Genomic DNA, 21,368 nt, shown 5'->3' with positions numbered 1-21,368 from the left:
AGGGTTAAAAGGAACCTGACGAACATGGGGTAGATGACAATAGTTTCTTCCCCAAAACAGTTGCCAATCTGAGATGCAAACTGGCCCCCCATTTATTTCAGTGAGAGTGGCAAAGCAGTTATACACAAAGTTACGCTTATATTCAACCCAACTTTGCACTCCAGTCATGCCCCAGTAAATGAGAAGACAGGACTATGCTTTCTCTGGTCAAAAATTTCCCATGGCCATTGAAACTCCCATACCCTAAAGACACTCCCTGCCCAATTTTGGCTCACTGACCTTCCACCAGTGTGCTAACTGCCATTAGGGCATCCTCTTGCACTCCCCCAGACCCAGCTGTGCTTTGGAACATCCTTAACAGGGAGGCCATGACCACATCAGAGATCTGCAAAGCATCTTGATGTTGCACTTTCCGGAGAACATTCTGTGAAATGAACAAGAAAGAGTTCAGGATCTGTTGATTCTAATCAGAACCTTCCAATCAGAACACTAAACATACCTTCCTTAAAAAAAAAAAAAAAAAAAAAAAAAAAAAAATTAATTAAATTCCTTGACTTTCTAGCTTTCTTTTTTTTTTTGGAAATGCCAAATACACTTTTTGTAATCAAAAGCTTTCACAGTGTAAATCACCTGCAACAAAACATGCATTTTAAGATCCCTTCTATTCCCCAATTCAGAATGAACACAAGATGATCTTCCATGGTACATAAACTCATTTCTTCTGCATTTCATTTATGTCTGATAAACCCATCAGTAGCCTCCATATTCCAATCTTCCTGGAATGGCACTTGAATTTACTTCAGCTTTAAAGAAGAACAGGTTATATTATAGTTCCTACTCATAAAACAAAAAAGCAATCCTTCCTATATCCTAACCTATTTACAGATGACAGGAAAGAAATAGCTTGGATAAAATAAAGCCAACTGAATTATCCTAATTCAGTACTCCTCAAACCTCCCTCCTTAGCCTTTAATTTGTTTCAACTAATGTTACCAGATCATTCCTGCATTTGTCGGATAACTAAAGAAAGACCTTAACAGTCAAGCTTAAAAAAAAAAAAATTAAGTTTGGCTAAGAAAGAAAAGAGAGTTCATAGGGAAGATGACCTAGTTAGCATCACTCAATACTAAAACCTAGTACCTATGTAAGCATTAGACAATTTCCAGGGTTTTCCTACCTTTGGTTAAAAAAGGGAATAGCACCTCAGCCACTCCATGAGTCCAGTCATGAATGAGTGACGTTGGATTTAAAGATTCCCGGTCTCCCCTCAAAAGACTACTCTGAATAACAGGTACTATAAATGACATAAATTATAATATAGCTTCCAATAGGAACTGTTGTTTCAAAAGATGATGGCAGAAAAACTCAAGGCTTCATTTTTTTAGCCGAGTGAACCACAGCTGGGAGCCAAATCTGGCTGGGCTGCATTTGGACAACCCACTAAAAAAACCAAGACTGGAAGCTGCCAACACAACATAGCTGTACAACATCATAAAACGAGCAGTTTCCTCCCCTAAACTGGGCAAAAGACAAATCCTGTCTTTACGGACAGAGAAGAAAAGAGAACACTTTCTGATCAGCCTCAGAACTGGTAAGCGATAAAGCACCACTGTACCTGAAGAGTTGCGCAGAGCAAAGACTGAAGGTCATTGAACTGGATCCTATCCGATGTGCTCTGGATATGGGACTACAAAGAAAAGAAGATCATCATATTCTGAATAAACACCTTCTAAAAGAGCGCTGAACTTCCTCAATGCTTCCATTTTTGCTGGGTTTAGCAAGACCGTTAAATAATCTTTACTGATTCTAACGTAGGAAATAAAAAACTTACAGATGTATATAATGTGATGTGTCTAAGTAACTGGGATGAGCAATGCAGATTTAAAGAGGCAACATTTTTTGTATAAGCCTTACATCGTTCTGAGAAAATATATATTTATACGTAAATGCAAACACCAAGAAGAGAGGATGGGCCTCCCACCTCCGACCAAGCCAGGAAAGCCCAGTCTCACCTCCATCTGGAGCACCTGCTGCAGTCGCTCCATGATAACCAGAGTAGTCTTCTGAACCGCAGGGTAACAATCCTTGGCACTGTTTTTCACAATTTCCATCAGAGATTCATATGCAGAACTCCTCAGGTTGTTCTGGTGTCCATCAGGTCTGTAAGGAAGACACAACAACAATCTTAAAGTCTCACCTGAGAAAAAGAATAGAGTTGTTATGACATAGACCTTGTTGCAAAGAAAATAAGGATCCTATGGGGCGCCTGGGGGGTGCTCAGTCGGTTAAGCATCTGACTTCAGCTCAGGTCATGATCTCATGGTTCGTGAGTCTGAGCCCAGAGCTGTCAGCACAGAGCCTGGAGCCTGCTTCAGATTCTGTTTCCCTCTCTGCCCCTTCCCCACTTACAGACTCAAAAATAACGTTTAAAAAAAAACAAAAAGGGAAGAAAATAAGGATCCTAGAACTGGTACGGTTGCAAACGTGGTTTGAGTTTGACAACACAATACAACCAGGAAATAAATTTTCAACTGTGAAGCCAACGGCTATCTTCATTATGGGTCTCCAGAGCTGGTTAAACTTTAGAATAACTCTTTGGAAATGGGCTGAAATTATAGGGAAACAAATTAGTTTAAAATGCTGAAGGGTGCCTGGGTGGCTCAGCCAGTTAAGCATCCAACTTTGGCTCAGGTCATGATCTTGCCGTTTGTGGGTTTGAGCCCCGTGAGCTGTGCTGTCTGTGCTGACAGCTTAGAGCCTGGTTTAGATTCTGTGTCTCCCTCTCTCTCTCTCAAAAATAAACATTAAGGGGCGCCTGGGTGGCGCAGTCGGTTAAGCGTCCGACTTCAGCCAGGTCACGATCTCGCGGTCCGTGAGTTCGAGCCCCGCGTCAGGCTCTGGGCTGATGGCTCAGAGCCTGGAGCCTGTTTCCACTTCTGTGTCTCCCTCTGTCTCTGCCCCTCCCCCGTTCATGCTCTGTCTCTCTCTGTCCCAAAAATAAAAATTAAAAAAAAAAAAAATAAAAAAAATAAACATTAAAAGAAAAAAAAAAAAAAGAATTTAGGTTTATGGGGGGAAGGGATAAAAATAAAATGTAGACGAAAGCATGTGGACAAATGAAGACGTTGCCTGAATAGCTAAGAAAAAGATAATTTTCTTCATTCATCTGTGAAAGATAGTATTATATATACTCTTGATCAGAGAAGTAAAGATAAACTAAGGAAGCATGGAAGAGTTTAAACCCAGCCTTCTTCCTAATGGTTTCTTTTGAGCATGGCTTTAAGTATAGCTCACATACAACCAAAATTAAAGGTCGTTCCAACTTATAACCCCTTAGAACTACATTTCACGGGCGCATGGCTGGCTCAGTCGGTGGAGCATGTCACTCTTGTTCTTGGGGTTAAGTTCGAGCTGCATATTGGGGGTAGAGATTACTTAAAAACAAATCTTTATTTTTAAAATATTTTCTTTTAATTTTTAATGTTCGTTTACTCTTGAGAGACAGAGCACAGTGGGGGAGGGGCAGAGAGAGGAGACACAGAATCTGAAGCAGGCTCTGGGCTCCGAACTGTCAGCACAGAGCCTGACATGGGGCTCGAACCCATGAACCACAAGATCATGACCAGAGCTGAAGTAGGACACTTAACCGACTAAGCCACCCAGACGCCCCTAAAAATAAATCTTCAAAAAATTTTTTTCAAAAGCTCAGTTCTTTTTTTTTTTAATTTTTTTTTCAACGTTTTAAATTTATTTTTGGGACAGAGAGAGACAGAGCATGAACGGGGGAGGGGCAGAGAGAGAGAGAGACACAGAATCGGAAACAGGCTCCAGGCTCCGAGCCATCAGCCCAGAGCCTGACGCGGGGCGCGAACTCACGGACCGCGAGATCGTGACCTGGCTGAAGTCGGACGCTTAACCGACTGCGCCACCCAGGCGCCCATCAAAAGCTCAGTTGTAAAACAACTGCATTTTAATGCCAAGTTCTTCACCTATTTTAAAAAGTAGTAATTAATGATCTGGTGTGGCAATTAAATCCGTAATAAGAGCTACGATTTCCTTTATACCATAATCAAAGGCTCCTGTTACCAGTAGACACTGAAAAATGAAGGGATCTCTCTAGACCAATTCCTCTTTATATGAGACTATTTTCTGACTTCACTTGTAACCTCAACATTCTAAGGTAGACATAGTCTGTATTTTCTTCTTTTTTTAAATGTTTATTTTTGAGAGAGAGAGAGGGAAACAGAGTGTGAGTGGGGGAGGGGCACAGAGCCCAATGCGGGGCTCAAACCCACAAACTGTGAGATCGTGACCTGAGTCGAAGTCAGACGTTTAACCGACTGAGCCACCAGGGCGCCCATGTATTTTCTTCTCTTATTTTTTAGCCCCAACATGCGGCTCAAACTCATGACCCTGAAATCAAGAGTTGCATGCTCTCACGACGGAGCCAGCCAGGTGTCCCTTTCTCTTATTTAAACAAATAGTGTACCAGAAGACTCTTTTAATGCTTCCTGTTACTATGTTCCCATGATTAGGTTATACAGAGGCGCCCCCCACCACACACAAGGCGAAAGGATTTGGATGCAAAGATACCACCCACTTCTGTATATATCAGTCACCTGTCTGTAGTTTCTAGAAGCTTCTGAACTATGAGTTCAAAAGAAGAAGATAAGCAATAGGTAGCTGGTTCTTCCTGATCATCAGCCACATCTGCAGCTTCATAAGCAGCTTCAGCCAGACTGGAGAAAGCCTTAGACAGAGACAGAGTCAACATTAGTCCTGAAAAGAACCCCTCCCCAGGACAACCTCATTTCTCCTTAACATACTATGGGCAGTGTTCCTTTCCAACTGACCTAAGAATAAATCAATGCTAGTGAATCCTCAACTTTTCCTGTCAAAGTCCTAAGACAATCACTTAACAAGAGGTATCCTTAAAATTAAATATTTATGTATTTGTTTATTTATATTGTTTGTCCCACCCCAAACTCTCTCAGCAGCAGAGTTCTTTCATCTACCACAAATACCTGCCACTACGTCATTTCTTTTTCCACTTACAGAAAGGCTTTTTAGCCCCACTCCTTCCTTGTCTGAACTTCCTCCCCCACACCCCCAAAGGTCCCTCATGAACTACCTTCAGCCTGCACTGACTCAGCACTTGGGCCGCCTACCTTCCTTCTCTTTTGCCCCCTTCTCAGCAATGGTACTTTTTGTAGCTAGCAACTCTCTACCTTAATCAAAATTTCTTGTTCCCCAAGCAACTGAAGAAAGAAAACCAGGTCCAGATAGTTTTCCCACCGGGTTAGCATGACTGTTCCAAATGGTTTGGGAACCAGTTCACCATGAGTCAACAGCTCCCACTGGCTCATGCAATTGGCATCCCCCACATTTTAATTGAAGAAATGAGAAAGGAGATGCTATTCAGAAAAGGCCTTCCAGTGAGGTAGACCCATTTCTCTCCCACACCTCCTACCTCCTTGCCCATGGCTCAGCCCAGCTCCATATCTCAGTGGAAAGAAGAGCCCTTACCCAGCACACGTTTGAAGCCACTCTGGGTTCAGCACTGAGGCCCTCAATCAGACACTGCAGCAGGGGAGTTAAGTAGACATCATTGATGGCAGCTTCAGGGAGCAGTTCACAAATTCGGCCCACAGTCCACGCAGTTGTATCTCGAACAACTACACTGGGGTCTTTCATTAATTCTATTAGGGTGGGCATAGCCTGCAAAAATAGCAATTAGCAAAGCGAAGCAAAGATTAAGATTCATGTCGACTGACACCTCGGAGGGGGAAATGCCGATGGTTGGGATTTTTCCTTAAAAATTTTTTTCAGTACTCTCTACACCCAACATGGGGTTCCAACTCACGACTCCAAGACCAAGAGTCCCACGGTCTTCTGACTGAGCTACCCAGTGCCCCCTGATGGTTGGGTTTTAACCCAAAGCATCAAGACAGTGTGTCATTTTAGAAGATACGTCTGTCCTGTATCCAACAGTGTGATCAAAACAAAAGGAAAAGTGAAACAGTCCTCTCTTCACCAAATCCCAGCAGAGAGTTTTATTAGAAGTCTAGCAAGAAAGGGGCGCCTGGGTGGCTCAGTCGGTTAAGCGGCCGACTTCAGCTCAGGTCATGATCTCGCGGTCCGTGAGTTCGAGCCCCCCGTCGGGCTCTGGGCTGACGGCTCAGAGCCTGGAGCCTGCTTCCGATTCTGTGTCTCCCTCTCTCTCTGCCCCTCCCCCGTTCATGCTCTGTCTCTGTCTCAAAAATAAATAAAACCTTAAAAAAAAAAAAAAATTAAAAAAAAAAAAAGTCTAGCAAGAAAAAGCTTCCAGCAGACTTCCGCCGAATCTCTCAGGTGGTGCACCTCCACGCAGTGGCGATGGCGTGTGGCTCCACTGGGAGAGGCCGAGTTCCACCGCACTGCGCTCCGTTCCAATGGGCTCTCGTAGCGCTTTGTAATAGTAAAATAAACACCCTGTTTCCACAAGACTTTTCGTTACACAGATATCATTGTGTCCCAAGGACAGAATCATCACATAAAAATTACGGGGAAGGTTTATGACACAGCAGGTAAGTGAAAACACAAGTCCTGAGACTGCTGCACAGGAAGATGCCCATCCTGCCGCACACACATACGTGCACACAGAAGACAGCGACACAGATCAACGCTAAGAGTTAAGAATGTTATCCTTCAGCACGTGATTAAAGGGGACTTTTTCTGCCTTTCTGTCAAGTCCTGAGTTTTGTTAACAATCCAGAAATTACCTTTGTGGAGGACTACGTACAGTTTTGTTTTTAAAATAAAGGCACACTCTCAAGTAAAAAGCTCAAGTAATAAATATCCCATTTAAAAGCCCCCAGCCTCACCTGTATAACTAGTGGTTTGAGCTGATTGGGCTCTGGTCCTTCCAAGATACAGCCAAAAGCCATTACTGCTGCATCCCGGTACCGCCAATCCGGGTTCTTGATGTGTTCTTTAATGAAGGGGAGGACATGTGGGACGATGTCATCTTCACAGCAGGTGGCCAGAAGCATGAGGCACACGCCTGCTGCTTTGCAGGGGTTCCAGTCATCGTCGTCGTCATTTTCGTCCTGATGAAGAGAATGTGGCACTAGTTCAGTTTTTGTTCAAAGAATCACTTCAACTCAAAAAAAAAAAAAAAAAAAAAAATCACTACCTCCAAAGGTCTTCTGACTACTCCCAGATGTCACTGGAACTGAAGTTTTGCGGATGTACATAAAATATAAAACCTTTCCACGTACGAACGTATATATACGTATATACAATATTAAAGTTTACTTATTTATTCTGAGAGAGCACACAGGCACGTGAGCAGGGGAGGAACAGAGCGAGAATCCCCAACAGGCTCCACGCTGTCGGCGTGCAGCCCAACGCAGAGCTCGATCTCATGAGCCAGGAGATCGTGACCGGAGCCGAAATCAAGAGTTGGACACTCAACCGACTGAGCCACCCCATGAAAACCTTTCTGTTTGAATCTCTTCCAGAAAGACTCATCGCAGCATAGCCTGTGATGCAGACAGAGGGAAGTCCCACTTCATACTACACAAGGACACAGACGACTCCCGCTACATGCAACAAGAAGGATGAAACTGGGACACACAGCAAGTGAAAGGCAAAGCAAGAGTATATGCCGTATGATTCTAGTTATGTAAAGCCCAAATTCAGTCAAAATTAATTTACGGTAGTAAAGGTGAGGGAGTGAATGACTCGGAAGAAGCCGTGAGGCAGCTTCTGGTGTGCTAATAATTATTACAGTTCAATGAAAAGTTAAACCAAAACCAACGTCAAAACCAAGATTCCACTCGCATTTCTCCGGAAACTAGAATTCAAGGCCTAGCTTCCTGACTGTGGCTACTCACACCACACAATCAATTTAAGGTAGGCTGCCTTAGGCACCTTCAGGATATTACACACCTAAAGAATGATTTGTTCCCAAATGCGAAAAACACAACAAAAATATACAAAAGCGAAGACACTAAGGTCAAAAGATAAAAAGTGGCTGTAAAACTCAAAGATGAGACGAAAACTTGAGAGAGAACCCAGTCCACTTCAAACCAAATACGTCTCTACTTATCTTTTGAGATTGTTGTATTGAAAGTCACGTACTTTCCTAAAACCAAGTAACCTCCCCGCTTCCAAGGAAATTCTGCAGTGCTCAAAGTGACAACAAGGTTTCCTCAGAGCACTCCCAGCCCTCTGGTAATATTTTACATGTATCAGGAGGGAGGAGATACACAATCTTTCCAAACACCACACCAAGAAAGACTGTCATGCCCCAAATCAAAAGGGAACGATGCCAAGATACACTCCTTATAAAATACACTTCTATATATATCCCTTATACCCCCATCTTTATGAAGTCATTACTTTTCCTTTGTCCTGTATCTTATGGATGTTAATAATCATGAAGGATCAGAAATTTCTTCCACGGGCTGACGTCCTTCACTGGGATGTGAATAATTCTCAACCAACCTCACCAACATTTGAAAAGCGTACACACGTACTGTGAACTCATGAGAACAATCCAGATGTTAGCAGATAAATTAAGTGGCCTAAACTAGTACATCTCTCTCGCTAACCTTCACTGCAACTTTCGTAGCCTAGGTCCCCCCCGCACGCCTTTGGACAAGGCTCAAATCAGAGCAGCAGCGGATGTAGCTCGTCTGCTATCAAGACCGAAACGGTCAGACCCAGTCCTCCCTCACAAACAACTCAGAGTCCAGAGGATCTTAGAGATCTGTTTGGCTGTTCCCGAGTCAAGGGGAACAGAACACCAACCGGCTGCAGAGTTGCCGAGTTCCCTCACGGAAACTGTTCCGCAGCAAACCAATCCTCAACAAGGTTTCACGGCTTCCCCGGCTAGATCTGTGAGGTAACTCACCTGTTTGGTTAGTGTCTGTGTGAGGATGGGAACCAGGTACTGGAGTGCTCCCTTGGCATAAAACTTGCTGGTGTGCTCAGGAGGTCGTCCTTGTTCGGCTGCCTGAGGAAAAACATAAAAGCAAATTCTGGACGGCGGCAAACAGGCGGATACTAGAGGCATACAATAAGAGGTGCCCAGGGGTCTGTACAGAAATACACCTAGCAAATGTAACATTTGCTGTGATCTCTGGAGGCGCTCACTTTTTGGTCTACTTCAATGGGATTCTTTTAGGCCATACATATAAATCCACCTTAAAGGGCCAAGGCAATCGTAAGAACTACATTCCTTTTTCACAAGCTCAATTCATATTAACAAGATGTCATCTAACTAACCTTTGGATCAAGAGATGTACTAAGTTTACGTAATGATGCCAAAAATAAAACTGTTTCTTAGTGTGCAAGACAGTGAAGGCTGGAAACAAAGCTTGAGTTCAAAGACTGCGAAGTGCAGAACTAGCCCCTCTGTCTAGATCAAATTCCTTCACCAGAGTTAGTAAACTAGCAATTATGCATCCCGTGCTTGCATAAGGACTTCCAAAAGGAAATAATTCGGCGTCAGACATCACCTCATTAAATGGTGACTGCCAGCTGCCCCCTTGTGTTCACGGTACTAATACCAACATTTATAATAAATCCTGTCTGGCTGATTGGTAAAAGCATGACATGCCTCACTAAGGGTCTGTCTCCCTCCTGAGAAGCTTTGGCTAGCAGAGAAAGCAAAATCTCTACAAATGGAGACGCCCTCTAAGCCGAGTCAAAATAAGGCCTTCCCAGAGGAGACTAATGCCCATAAAGGAGCTACGTCCCAAAGCCCAAAGAGAAACAGCCCTCTCCCCCCGGCACCGACTTTCTCCCAGGCTCACCTCAGAAGCCTCAATGGCCAAGTCCATTTCCTCATCACACACATTGGACCAGAATTCTATCCCTTGTAGGGCCACCTCATCAATGTCACTTTTCATTGCTTCAATTGTGATCTTAAGAGGAAAAAAAAAATGACACCGCAGACCCCGATTAAGTGCTAGTTCAAGTTAGACCCCTGCTTCTAACCACAGACACTCAAGTGTCAAAAACGTAGATTTATGAACGCTACGTCTGGAAGGAAAGGTAGAAACAGGAAACTGATTTAAAAATACACTCTTTACCGGCACAAAGATAGTACAAGTCTGCTTAGTACATTAGTGATGAGCGTCAACATTAACACTCAGGACTCCAGGAGTTTTCTTGATTTCAGAACATTAAGTAAAAAAATTACAGAAATAACAAGACAGCAAAAACGATGGGCTTTGCAACTAGCTACATGCTGAAATACATAGAACAGAAATACTTACAGCAAAAAGAGCAGGACCCATATACGTCTCCATGTACTGATAATATAAGGACATTATCTTTACCAGATTTTGTAAGGCAGCCACTCGTACCTTTTAAGAAGAAAAGATTACTTTGCTATTTAGTTTAACAATGTAGTCTGACAAAGACATAGAACTACTTCACACAAATGGGACAGTAACCTAAAGGGTCAGTTGAGGTACATTTGGGTAATGTCATCATTTCCCAAAAATCAATCTCTTCCCTTAGTTTTTTTCACTAGCCCTATTTATTTTTCCTCTTTCCTTTTTCCTCTTTCTTTCAACTTTAAAGGTGCCTGTGGAACCTATGGTGGGACTAAAGTCACAAATGCCACTGAGACTGGATGTTACTCCCACCTGTCTCGAGGGTCAAGGTATAGGTTACAGAAACAGCAAAAGCTGTTTCAATGGCTACAATGGAAAACAATCACTTGTGTAATTACAGCAATTAAGTAGCAAAGGGGACCAAAAACCATTTCTTCCTTAAACCTTTTATAAGACCATAGCAACTTACATTATGTTAACTTTCCAAGTACTGTTTTTCCCTCTTTTACTAAAAACAATGTTAGATGTTAGCCAAACCTTATTTCTGAAATCACCTGATTCCCAACATCTATTTATTTTTTATTTTTTAATGTTTATTCATTTATTTTGAGAGGGAGAGAGAGAGTACAAGCAGGGGAGGGGCAGAGAGAGAATCCCAAGCAGGTTCCGTGCTGTCAGCACAGAGCCTGACGTGGGGCTCAAACTCACGATCCAGGGGATCATGACCTGAGCTGAAACCAAGAGTCAGACGCTTAACCAACTGAGTCACCCAGGTGCCCCTGATTCCCAACATTTCAAACTACTATGCTAGAGACGGCATTTCCTAGGAAAGATGGAAGACAGATATTATCTGACCTCATACTTACCCTTGTATCTGGACACTGTGTGGCTTCACAGACCACCTGCATAATAAAGTGCCTCTCGGACTGTAGGAAGAATAAAAAGAAGAGAATAAGATTCTTCACATATATGAAGATCCTAGACTATCTCTTCAGGGAAAACCTAGCACTCCCATAACCCTGACCAATTGAGCAGCTTTGCCCTGACATAGTAATGGCACTGTGAAAGCTATAAAAGAGTTTGCCCCCAGTGTCTATTATATGACCTGCCCTCTAAAGAGGTCCCTAATCTTTTAATCCCCAAAATGACCTTCACTAACAAGACTCCAAGGAGGAAGTAGAAAGGAAAATGTAGATCACAGAGTTTAAATAAAAATGGTTACAAACAAAAATCTCTACATTAGGAAAATCCATTTCTTTATATTTAAAATTTGAGAATTCAAAACATCTGCTTTACTTAGGGGACAAATTTGTTTTCTGGGAGGTGGCAAATCCCCATCAAATGTGGTATGATACCGGAGAACAGAGCAATGAACTTATTTGCTACTATGCTAAGTCTTCTGAAATGTGAAAGGAAAAAGCCTATTTCCTAAACAATTAGAATTACAATTTGCTTTGTCTTCTTGGACCTCCCTACTTTGTCCACAAGACCAAGAAATGGCAAAAAGCACAGCTGAAGTGTCAACACACACAGATACAAAAAAACTTTCAGATCATATAATCCAGCAATTCCACTTGAGTATATATGTCCCAGAGAACTGAAACCAGGGCCTCAAAGACCTAGTTGTAGACCCATGCCCATAGCAGCAGTATTCACAACAGCCAGAAGATGAAAGGAAGCAGCCCAAATGTCCACTGACAGATGAATTAAACAAAACATGATGTATACCCACAACAGAATATTATTCAGCCTGAGAAAGGAAATTCCGACACATGCTGCGACATGGATGAACCCAAGACATTATGTTAAATGAAATAAGCTGGTCACCAAAAGGCAAATCAAATACTGTATGATTGATTACACTTAAATAAGGTATCTAGTGTAATCAAATTCATAGAAACAGAAAGTGAAAGAGTGGTTGCCAGGGCCTGGGAAGGGGAAAACAGAGAGTTGTTTAATGCACACAGTTGCAGTTTTGCAAGATGAAAAAGTTCTGGAGACTGGTTGCAAAACAACGGGAATATGTTTAACACTACTGAATTGTACACTTACAATGGTTAAGATGTAAATGTTAGGTTACTATAGATTTTAACAGAACTTAAGTAATAGGGGGAAATACTTTCAGGCAAGATAAACTTTCTTTATATATTAATTTTCAAAAGCACCCTTCTAAGGAGGTGTGAAATAGTTCAACTTCTATAATTTTTTTTTCAAGTACATTCTATGGCCAACGTGGGGCTCAAGCATGTGACCTCAAGATCAAGAGTTACATGCTCTACCAGCTGAGCCAGCCAGTTACCCCCCAACCCCCTGCTTTCTTTACAGAGAAAGAGAGCGAGAGAATTTTAAACAGGCTCCACGCTCAGCACAGAGACGCCACAGGACTCTATCCTACGACCTGGGATCATGACCAGAGCTGAAAGTAAGTCAGATGCTCAACCCACTGAGCCACCCAGGTGCCCTCCGCCCTTTTGAAGTAAGCTCTACAACTTCTGTCGTATTTTTAAAATCTCAGAGCACATCCGCATTTCGATCTGCAGAAGGAAAAACCTAAGCTTAGAAACACTTCAGATCACATTTTCCCCAAAGCCTCATGAAAAAAGGCAAACACCTACTCCAAGACCATTTCTTACGTAACACAAATCTTGAATGGAAATGAGTGCACCTAGTAGTGCACTACATCACAAAACTTCAAACCAAACCAAACCAAACCAAACCAAACCAAACCAAAAGCCCTTTCATTTAATTGTTACTCCGCACCTTCTAAACCTTTTTGTCGAAAGAGACTCACCTCTTTGTCAAAGTTTGCTTTGGTGAACTCCAATGAGTTCAGGAGTGCATTAGTAGCCGCCAGCTTCACATTATTACTGGGCTCCTCTTTCCTCATCCCCTGGATTATGGCAGTCAGAATCTCATTGGATTTATCCTGTAGCTGCTCTGGGTCCTGAAACGAGCAGAGAAGCGCAGTGAGTAAAATAATGAGCTCATGACTAATCAGCAGTCCTTTTAACTGTGAAATCACTCGAGTGAGTATCATGACTTTCTCTGATCTCTTTCCACACATTTCCATTTAGGGACAAATCACCTGCAAAATATCCCAAGGTCTAGTCGTCCAAAATCAATCTGAAACAAGTTAAACTCATCAACTTCATCTGATTTCTTAGCACGATGACTCTGGACATGAGGTAATGCTGACTTTTTCTTCCCCCTCTTGTGAAAGGGAAATGGCAGGCTGGTGTTTTTTCTAGTCTATCTGTACCGACTGAAGTAAAGCTTCTGAGGACCAAGGATCAATACCTAGGCACACCATCTAGGCAGTCTAAGTCCAGGTAAAGTGCTGTGGACGTCTTTGCTTCATCAAGTCTGTATATGAAAACAGACACCAAGGGTGGTAACCTCAGCAGCAGCCAGAGTCCCAGGAGGGCTGCATTTCACAAACTATGCTGTGCCTATGGTGGCTAAGCCAACTACAGCAAGGGTTGGCAAACTGTTTCTGTAAAAAAAAAAAATAAATGAAGAAAAATAACACAGCATCCTTGGTACACTGAGGATCTTGAGAAAGGGATCCAGGTCAGGGATGTTCTAAGGCAGAGAATATCTTCCTTTAAGAGTCTAGAATCTATACGTCTCCAAGCATACAGATTTCTACTTTTGAGTTTGCGACCCTCAAGTCTCTTTACGTTAGGGCATGATTAGCAATATGAGGATAAGCCAGCTATCCAAATATAGAAGATTACAAAAAAGCAGTCCTACTTGCAAAAACACTCTGTAGTAGCTTGGTTTCCTCCATCGTGTGATAAAGAACAATCGTAGTACCATGCATGGGACAACCGGGGGAATCAGAGCTATGTATGTTAGATACAGAAGGCAGTACTTACTATATCTTGGCAAATGTAACCAATAGCTTCCAATGTCGACTCTTTCATGTGCTCTGTGCTGTTGGGGTTTGTGACATTGGCCACCAGCTGAGGAATGAGCTCTGGCCATTGGTTCACTGGGATCTCCGCACAAGCAATACCAGCCACACATTGTGAGGCAGAACTAGGCCGGTAAGTTTCTGTGCCCAAAGTCTGCAAAACCTGCACACACACACAAAACAAGATGAAAGATATCAATTTCTAATAATATTTGAACACATTTTGCCTACCGCCAAACCTCTTATATCAGTCTCAATTTTCTGCAACATGCGAAAGTAGAAAAGGCCTAAATGGTATAGTCAGCTGTCAAAAAACAAAAACAAAACCAGCCTCAGTACTAATACCTGCATAATCAACATTGTCCCAGAGCCTAGAAACAAAACTAACCGCCCCCTGCTTCTAAATGGAATTCTCCAAAGCCAGACAGACACCTCACGTCAACGTTCAATGCAACGTAAGAAAACAACAAACAGTCAGAAGGGAGACAACGTTAGAAGGCAAGGGATGACAAAATTCACCTTCCAGGCTCCTTGTTGGTGGTACAATGGGAGGATGCTCACGGCCTTATTTTGTGGACACAAAATGGGGGGTTTTAGAATGAGGCTAACTCTGGGGCATTCAAATGGGTCTGATTCACTGTAGATCATGGTCTAGCCTGATTCAGGGAAGAGATCCTCCCACTCATGAAACATGGAACATAGCCTCTTCCTTCCGGTCATTGACAATTTAGCACCCGGGATGACTTTCATAGAAAGGCCTTGGTCGGGGCGCCTGGGTGGCGCAGTCGGTTAAGCGTCCGACTTCAGCCAGGTCACGATCTTGCAGTCCGTGAGTTCGAGCCCCGCGTCAGGCTCTGGGCTGATGGCTCGGAGCCTGGAGCCTGTTTCCGATTCTGTGTCTCCCTCTCTCTCTGCCCCTCCCCCGTTCATGCTCTGTCTCTCTCTGTCCCAAAAATAAATTAAAAAAAAAAAAAAAGAAAGGCCTTGGTCAGGGAACATCACTAAGCGCAGACACAAAGTTAATGATGTTACCAACACCTAAGAATGAATCCTTCTTTAACTTCCAATCTAGAAGGATTTGTTTTGTTTGCCCAAGAATCAGAGAACTCTTCTCTCCGCTTTCAACAGATACCAAGAACTAGTTAGATACACCAATTAAAAGGAGATCTGCTTATCATTAAACTGGTCTTCTTTGAAATGATAATCATACAAGGATTTATGTAAAGGTTAAAGGCACAGGTACAGATAAAGGATGAAGCCACAACTGACCCAGAGTTAATCATTACCACAATCAGCTAATTCAGTCAATGAACTCACTAAGAATCACCAGTGCACTCAAAAGGCAAACAGTTAACTGTTCCTGGCATGAACACAGGACAAAGACTAGCTGCCAGATATTCAGGCCAGCTCTGCTGACTGGGTCAGGTCACTTAGTATCCTGCTTTGTAGCTAATAATAATGAACTCCCCATCCTTCCCCTATACAGTATATCATCCCCTATCCCCACTGCCAACAGCTCTGCCCAGTAACAAACTGTTCTGGTTGATTCTAAAGGAAGGCTTTGCTCTCTAGGGTTACCAGAGCTAGAATGGTACACCGAAAAACTGCACACCGAAGACATGGAGTGGGCAAGTGGGGATGAGACGACCGGTCCAAAACAGCAGGGGCCGAACAGGTATCAACCCAAGTCCGACTAAGAGTTCCAGTTCAAGGTGCCTTTCCACTATGCCACACTGTCTCCTAGTACAGATGCAGAGAGCACCGAATCCCATTGTAACTTTATCTTTTCTCCTTTAAATTGCTTCTGGAAAACTCTTAATTAATACTACTTGAGGTGATTTAGGGGTCACAAATGTCCAACTCCTAAGTACAGAAATTTTTTTTTTTTTTTGACCTGGGGTAATCCTAATGATTATATTCATTATCAGAAATAAGAAGAATAATGAAGTAGCTCTCAACTGTGTCCAAGACCCACATTTCAAAAAAGAAATAACCATCAACACTGAGAAAGTACTAATTACCAGAGGTGCTACGAAAGGGAAAAAAGGCCCTATCAGCTGGTCTTTTTTTTCCATGCAGAAGGGTTCAACAACGCATATACAAAATTCACCCAAATTTAACAAAGTGTTAAAGGAGTGATGTGCCAAAAAGAGTCAATTACAGTTCTAATCAGGTCTCCTCTCATTTACTACTGCGTAATTCAAGGAAGAAGAGAAACTGAATGGGCACTACATGCACCAAGATTTCCAGTGACTGATGAATGAGCTTCATTTGTATCAAATTACTGAAGGGAAGATTATAATGTTATTACATAAGCAGACCCAATGTGGATAGAAATAGCTCTACATATTCCAAAAAAGATTCAAAATAAATTGGCTTTCATAATCTAGTTCCCAGTCATAAGTACCTTCGTGTAAGACTGGAGAGGGAAGGGATATATAACTTGAAAGAGAGCTCATTGCCTCAAGGGGCACATATTTACCTAATGCTGACACCTAAAACCAGGAAACAGTAAATATGATGTGTAGAACCATGACATGTACAAGCACACATTTAGGAATCCCGCCCCCCCCCCCCCCCCCACCGGTTTCCCCCTAAATACCAAGGACCAACTGCTTGACTTACCGTTTTTGGTGCCTTATCCACATTAAGACAGACCACTAAGAACCTCATTAAGTAGGGTGGGTGGGGAGGCCATCTGGCCGTATATTTGGAATGTTTCGCTGCAGCTAGAATTATGGATTTTTTTTTTTTTTTCAACGTTTTTTATTTATTTTTGGGACAGAGAGAGACAGAGCATGAACGGGGAAGGGGCAGAGAGAGAGGGAGACACAGAATCGGAAACAGGCTCCAGGCTCCGAGCCATCAACCCAGAGCCTGACGCGGGGCTCGAACTCACGGACCGCGAGATCGTGACCTGGTTGAAGTCGGACGCTTAACCGACTGCGCCACCCAGGCGCCCCTAGAATTATGGATTTTAATTCAACAACAAAGTCACAAGAACTCCATGATGCAAGGGACATCCTACTTTCCTCAAACCTCATCAGTCCACTCTTTGAACACCCTGATTAAAGGCCAGATGTTTCTTAAGGAAGTTTTCCTAATTTGCTAAGTAGATAAAAGCATCATTAACATCATATTCTTATTTTGCCAATTCTTTGGGCTTGAAAGGCCCAGGACTCCATTTAGTTCCCCTTTGAACCCCACACTGTGTCATGCCTTATATCACCAAACAATGAGAATTATCTACAGCAGAACTTCAACAAGAGCAGGGGCTGGCTGTGAAAAAAAAAATCATGTTGGAAGACAGGAATATTTACAAAATACTCAAGCCTAACTCCAAAACAGAATCTCTGGAGGGAGCTTAGAAATATACTACTGTTATACATTCCTAAGTGATTCAGATAGTTCAAGTTTAGGAACCACCAATCCATATACTATGTCAATTCACAGATTCTACAAGTTGTGGCATCTAATGCAAGTTCCCCAAACCGCTACAGTTTACCTTAGTTCTGAAAAAAATTCCAATGCATTCATTAATGGGAAATGATGGCACAGTACAGACAAGCTGAACTGAGAAAGGGAATTTTAATCACATACAATTTTTATCTTTAAGTGAGGCTTAGATCTCAGAAACCTATTACACTGTCAGCTCCATCCTATGTAAACGACAGAACTGATCAAGATGTTTCTTGCAGGGGGTCCAGGAGGAAAGGATGGGGTGGGGGTGAAGGGATGTTTCTTGTTCCCAAGGGCTAACACGACCAAAAGGAAATGAAGTTACTTACGTAATTCTTGACTTCCCGTCGAGCATTAGCATCAATTGCAAGCCACCTCTGCTGATATTGTGCCTTGATATCTGGGTCTTTAGATGTCAAAGAGTTCTTGATTTGTAGACCAGCTGCAACTCTGGCAACCTGACTGTTTCCTGGATTTGCCAGCACTCTGGACAGTTCCACAAGGAAAGTGGGCTATTAAGAGAAGATGCATTTGTGAATGAAAATCTCTTTGGGGAATTTCACCGATTGAGGATAGCTTCCAGAGCACCACAACGCTGGGGGAAACTTAAGTTTTTCAGGACATATCACGTCTCAGAAAATGCTACAATACTACTTCAAGATTTCTATAAAAATGTTATATGGTACACAAGGAAGTCATCCATCTTCCTTGCAGACTCAGCACTTAACAAGAGTACAGATTTTCCTACCAACATAATTCTTACTGCCCGAATCTTCCTATTAGGTCTCCCAGAAAAAAATAAGTTTGACAGTCTAGTAGTCAAAGGATTCTTCTAGGTAATAATGCCTGATACTCAATAAACACTTATTAAATGAACCAATATGTTAGGACAGGGTAGAAAGTAAAATTGTCTCTCTAAATAAAAAAAAAAAAAAAAAAAAAAAAAAAAAAAAATCTTAGTCCAAGATGAATATTCAGGGTGGCTTTTGATCTCACATAGGCAGGTAATCTTGTATAACAGAGGTAAATACTTAAAAACCTAAAACACAGATTTAGAAGGCTAGTCCTCTGTTTTATAGCTTGAAGTGTTCAGCAAGAGGGGAACAATGAAAAAAGACAACTTGGAAAATCTCATAATATTTGGAAACAGGAGAAAACTGAAAGATGAAAATGTCAAGGCAAATTTGCCAAGAAAAATGATTTTATGTTTAAGAGTCAACAGTTAACACACGAAAGGCTCCTATATATTTTGGACTTGAGCTGTCCACCAAACATAGTGCATTTCTGAAAAGCGTACTCAATCTTCTGTAACGCAGAGGACCCCTAAACTACTCCCTGTTTACAAATTTTAAGACACACTCCTCTTCCCTACAGAGAGCTCTGTCCAATTGGAAAAGTTTTCCAATAGGAAAAACCAAAGCAGACAATTTCTTACCACTAACAAGTTCTGCAGTCACAGCAGAAGATAATTCTTAAAGGTTTTATTAATTATATACCACTAAAAAATATTAGGAATGTCGGAAATAAAATGTTAGGAATAAGACAAAACGCTTATCAATTAGCAGAGGCAGAAACAGGAACATACCCCAAATGGACGTATTATTACTGGTCTTGACTACTGAAAAAAACCCTTTCTATGAAAAATTTAAGGATAAAAAGAGTAGTAAAAACTAGCACATAAGGGGGGGGGATTTAAGACAGTTTGTATAAAATAAGCCTCGTCACTTTTTTTGCTTATATTTTGTCTGAACAACAAAGGAACACATTTGGTTATGGCGTTATTTACGCTTATTTTCTATTACCTTTAAAAGATGTCAAGTATCAACTACCTTTCCACCTGCTCCCCATCCCCCCAGTAAGAGGGACATCAAAGAGAATCGTTACTGCCACAGAGGCTGTTTCAACCCCATCCATCACACGTTTTTTATGCAGAGATCCAGTCTAGTGGACTCATCTTCATTTTTTCTATACCCCTTAAGCTTGAAAATATTAAAATGAGGAACTTTCCTCTGTGATTTCATCTGGAAACAGGCCCGATCAAGGATGAGCCTCAGCCCGCTGTATGGATACAGATCAGTCTCTACCGATCGAAGTAAAACCAAAAAAACCCAAAACCCCCAACCCCCTCCGAACCCAAAACTAAATAACCCATGGAGGAATAACCAGGCAGAAAAGGGAGAAACATTGCCGGAACGGGTTAGGAGGTATTCGGGTACCAGGCCTGGCCATGAGCACACAACCAAGGGACATAGGAAAGGGTAGACTCTGGGAAGTAGGTGGAGAGAATCATAGGGGGCACGGGACTGGAAGGAGAAGCCGGCCCGGGTCAGAGCAGGGCGGGCAGCTGGGCTCCGATCTTCCACATGGCCCCTAGGCCCGGCTCCCCCACCCCCACCCTTGCTGAACACGCAGCGCCGCGCAACCTAACTTCCCTTCCCTCCCTCTTTCTCCCTCCCGCTGCACCGCCGCCCTCAGGCCGCGCGGCGATTGGGCGGCAGTCACCCCGGCGCGCCGCGCCATTGGCCAGCTGCCGGGGCCCGGGGCGGGACACACCCACCGGCTTCCCGACGGCAGGGTTAGGTTGGACGGGGGGGGGAGGGGGACGGAATGGGGCGGGGTGGGTTCCCGAGGCCTGGGCCTCCGGGAGGGCGGGAAGGCCCGCACGCAGGGGATGGGTGGACGGCGGGATGGGGGACGGCGGGGTGGCACGCACCAGGTTTTCCACGGCCGCACGCTCCAAGAACTTCTGCGCCGCTTCCAGTTCCAGCCGATCTGGGGGGGAAGGAAAGCGGGAAGGGGACAGGGTCAGAGGGGCCAGGGTTTCCCCTCCCCCCACCCGGTCACCTCAGCCCGACCCCCGGCCCCCGCGTCCTACCGGGAGACACGGTCTTCTCGAGGATGGTGATCAGCTCCATGGCGGAGGTGGTGGCGGGGATTCCTCCTAAGATGACGGTCCGGCCTCTCGGGCGGCGGCTCTAACTGGGGATGGGGGTTGGGGGTCGGGTGGGAAGGGAGGGTGGGGTGGGGGGCGGGGGTCACCACAAGCCCATTCACCGGCTCCCTCTTGGTAGTCGCCCCGGCTCCCTTTCCTTCCTCCTTTCCTTCCTTCCTCCCTCCTAATTTGCTGCTGGCGGCGGCGGCAGCTGCTCCTCTGGCGGCGGGGGAGGGACCCCGAGGGTAGCTCAGAGCGCGGCTGGTGCTCGGGTGGCGGAGGGAGAAAGAAGGAAGGGAGGCAGTAAGTGAACGGCGGCTCGCAGGGAGGGAGAGAGAGGGAGGGAGGAAGGCGGAGGGATATTCGGGCCGGACCTCTCCGCGGCGGCACCGCGCTCCATGTTGATTGGCTGCCCTCCTGGCCACGCGGAATCCCCAATTGGCCAGGCGGTCAGCGTTGAAGGGCCGCCCTGCGCCCATTCGCCTGCTGATTTCAAGACCCGGGTTGGCTGGGCGGGCAGCGGAATGAGGCGCGCGGGTTGGCTGAAGAGAGGGAAATTGGGGTGGGGCAGGCGAGAGCCAGCCGCTGGTTGGGTTGGCCTGGTAAAGGCCTTGAGCTCAGACCGGCTGAGCGCTGGGAGGAGGGTGGACCAAAGGCGAGACTCTTGGCCGGCGTGATTGGCTGGGACACGAGACGTTGATAGGATAGGGCGCCCGGGAGAACTGGGGAG

General features: G+C 44.0%; 1 protein-coding gene across 1 annotated transcript in view; it reads right to left on the bottom strand.

The window, feature by feature from the left end:
* Positions 1-20,969, bottom strand: part of KPNB1 (karyopherin subunit beta 1) — a 29,301-nt gene extending 8,332 nt beyond the window's left edge. The window contains exons 1-15 of the mRNA XM_058703793.1: positions 20,582-20,969; positions 20,420-20,478; positions 18,036-18,218; positions 14,210-14,410; positions 13,123-13,275; positions 11,198-11,257; positions 10,269-10,358; positions 9,804-9,914; positions 8,900-9,001; positions 6,864-7,088; positions 5,527-5,718; positions 4,620-4,750; positions 2,013-2,160; positions 1,616-1,687; positions 280-424 (exon numbers count right to left, since the gene is read on the bottom strand). Of these exons, the coding sequence (XP_058559776.1) occupies positions 280-424; positions 1,616-1,687; positions 2,013-2,160; positions 4,620-4,750; positions 5,527-5,718; positions 6,864-7,088; positions 8,900-9,001; positions 9,804-9,914; positions 10,269-10,358; positions 11,198-11,257; positions 13,123-13,275; positions 14,210-14,410; positions 18,036-18,218; positions 20,420-20,478; positions 20,582-20,621 (1,912 nt within the window). The 5' untranslated portion in view covers positions 20,622-20,969. The remainder of the gene's footprint in view (positions 1-279; positions 425-1,615; positions 1,688-2,012; positions 2,161-4,619; positions 4,751-5,526; positions 5,719-6,863; positions 7,089-8,899; positions 9,002-9,803; positions 9,915-10,268; positions 10,359-11,197; positions 11,258-13,122; positions 13,276-14,209; positions 14,411-18,035; positions 18,219-20,419; positions 20,479-20,581) is intronic.
* Positions 20,970-21,368: the final 399 nt, after the last annotated feature.

This window comes from Neofelis nebulosa, chromosome 16, assembly GCF_028018385.1.
Source record: "Neofelis nebulosa isolate mNeoNeb1 chromosome 16, mNeoNeb1.pri, whole genome shotgun sequence".
In the NCBI taxonomy this organism is placed as follows: domain Eukaryota; kingdom Metazoa; phylum Chordata; class Mammalia; order Carnivora; family Felidae; genus Neofelis; species Neofelis nebulosa.
This window is presented reverse-complemented; position numbering and strand designations above follow the sequence as displayed.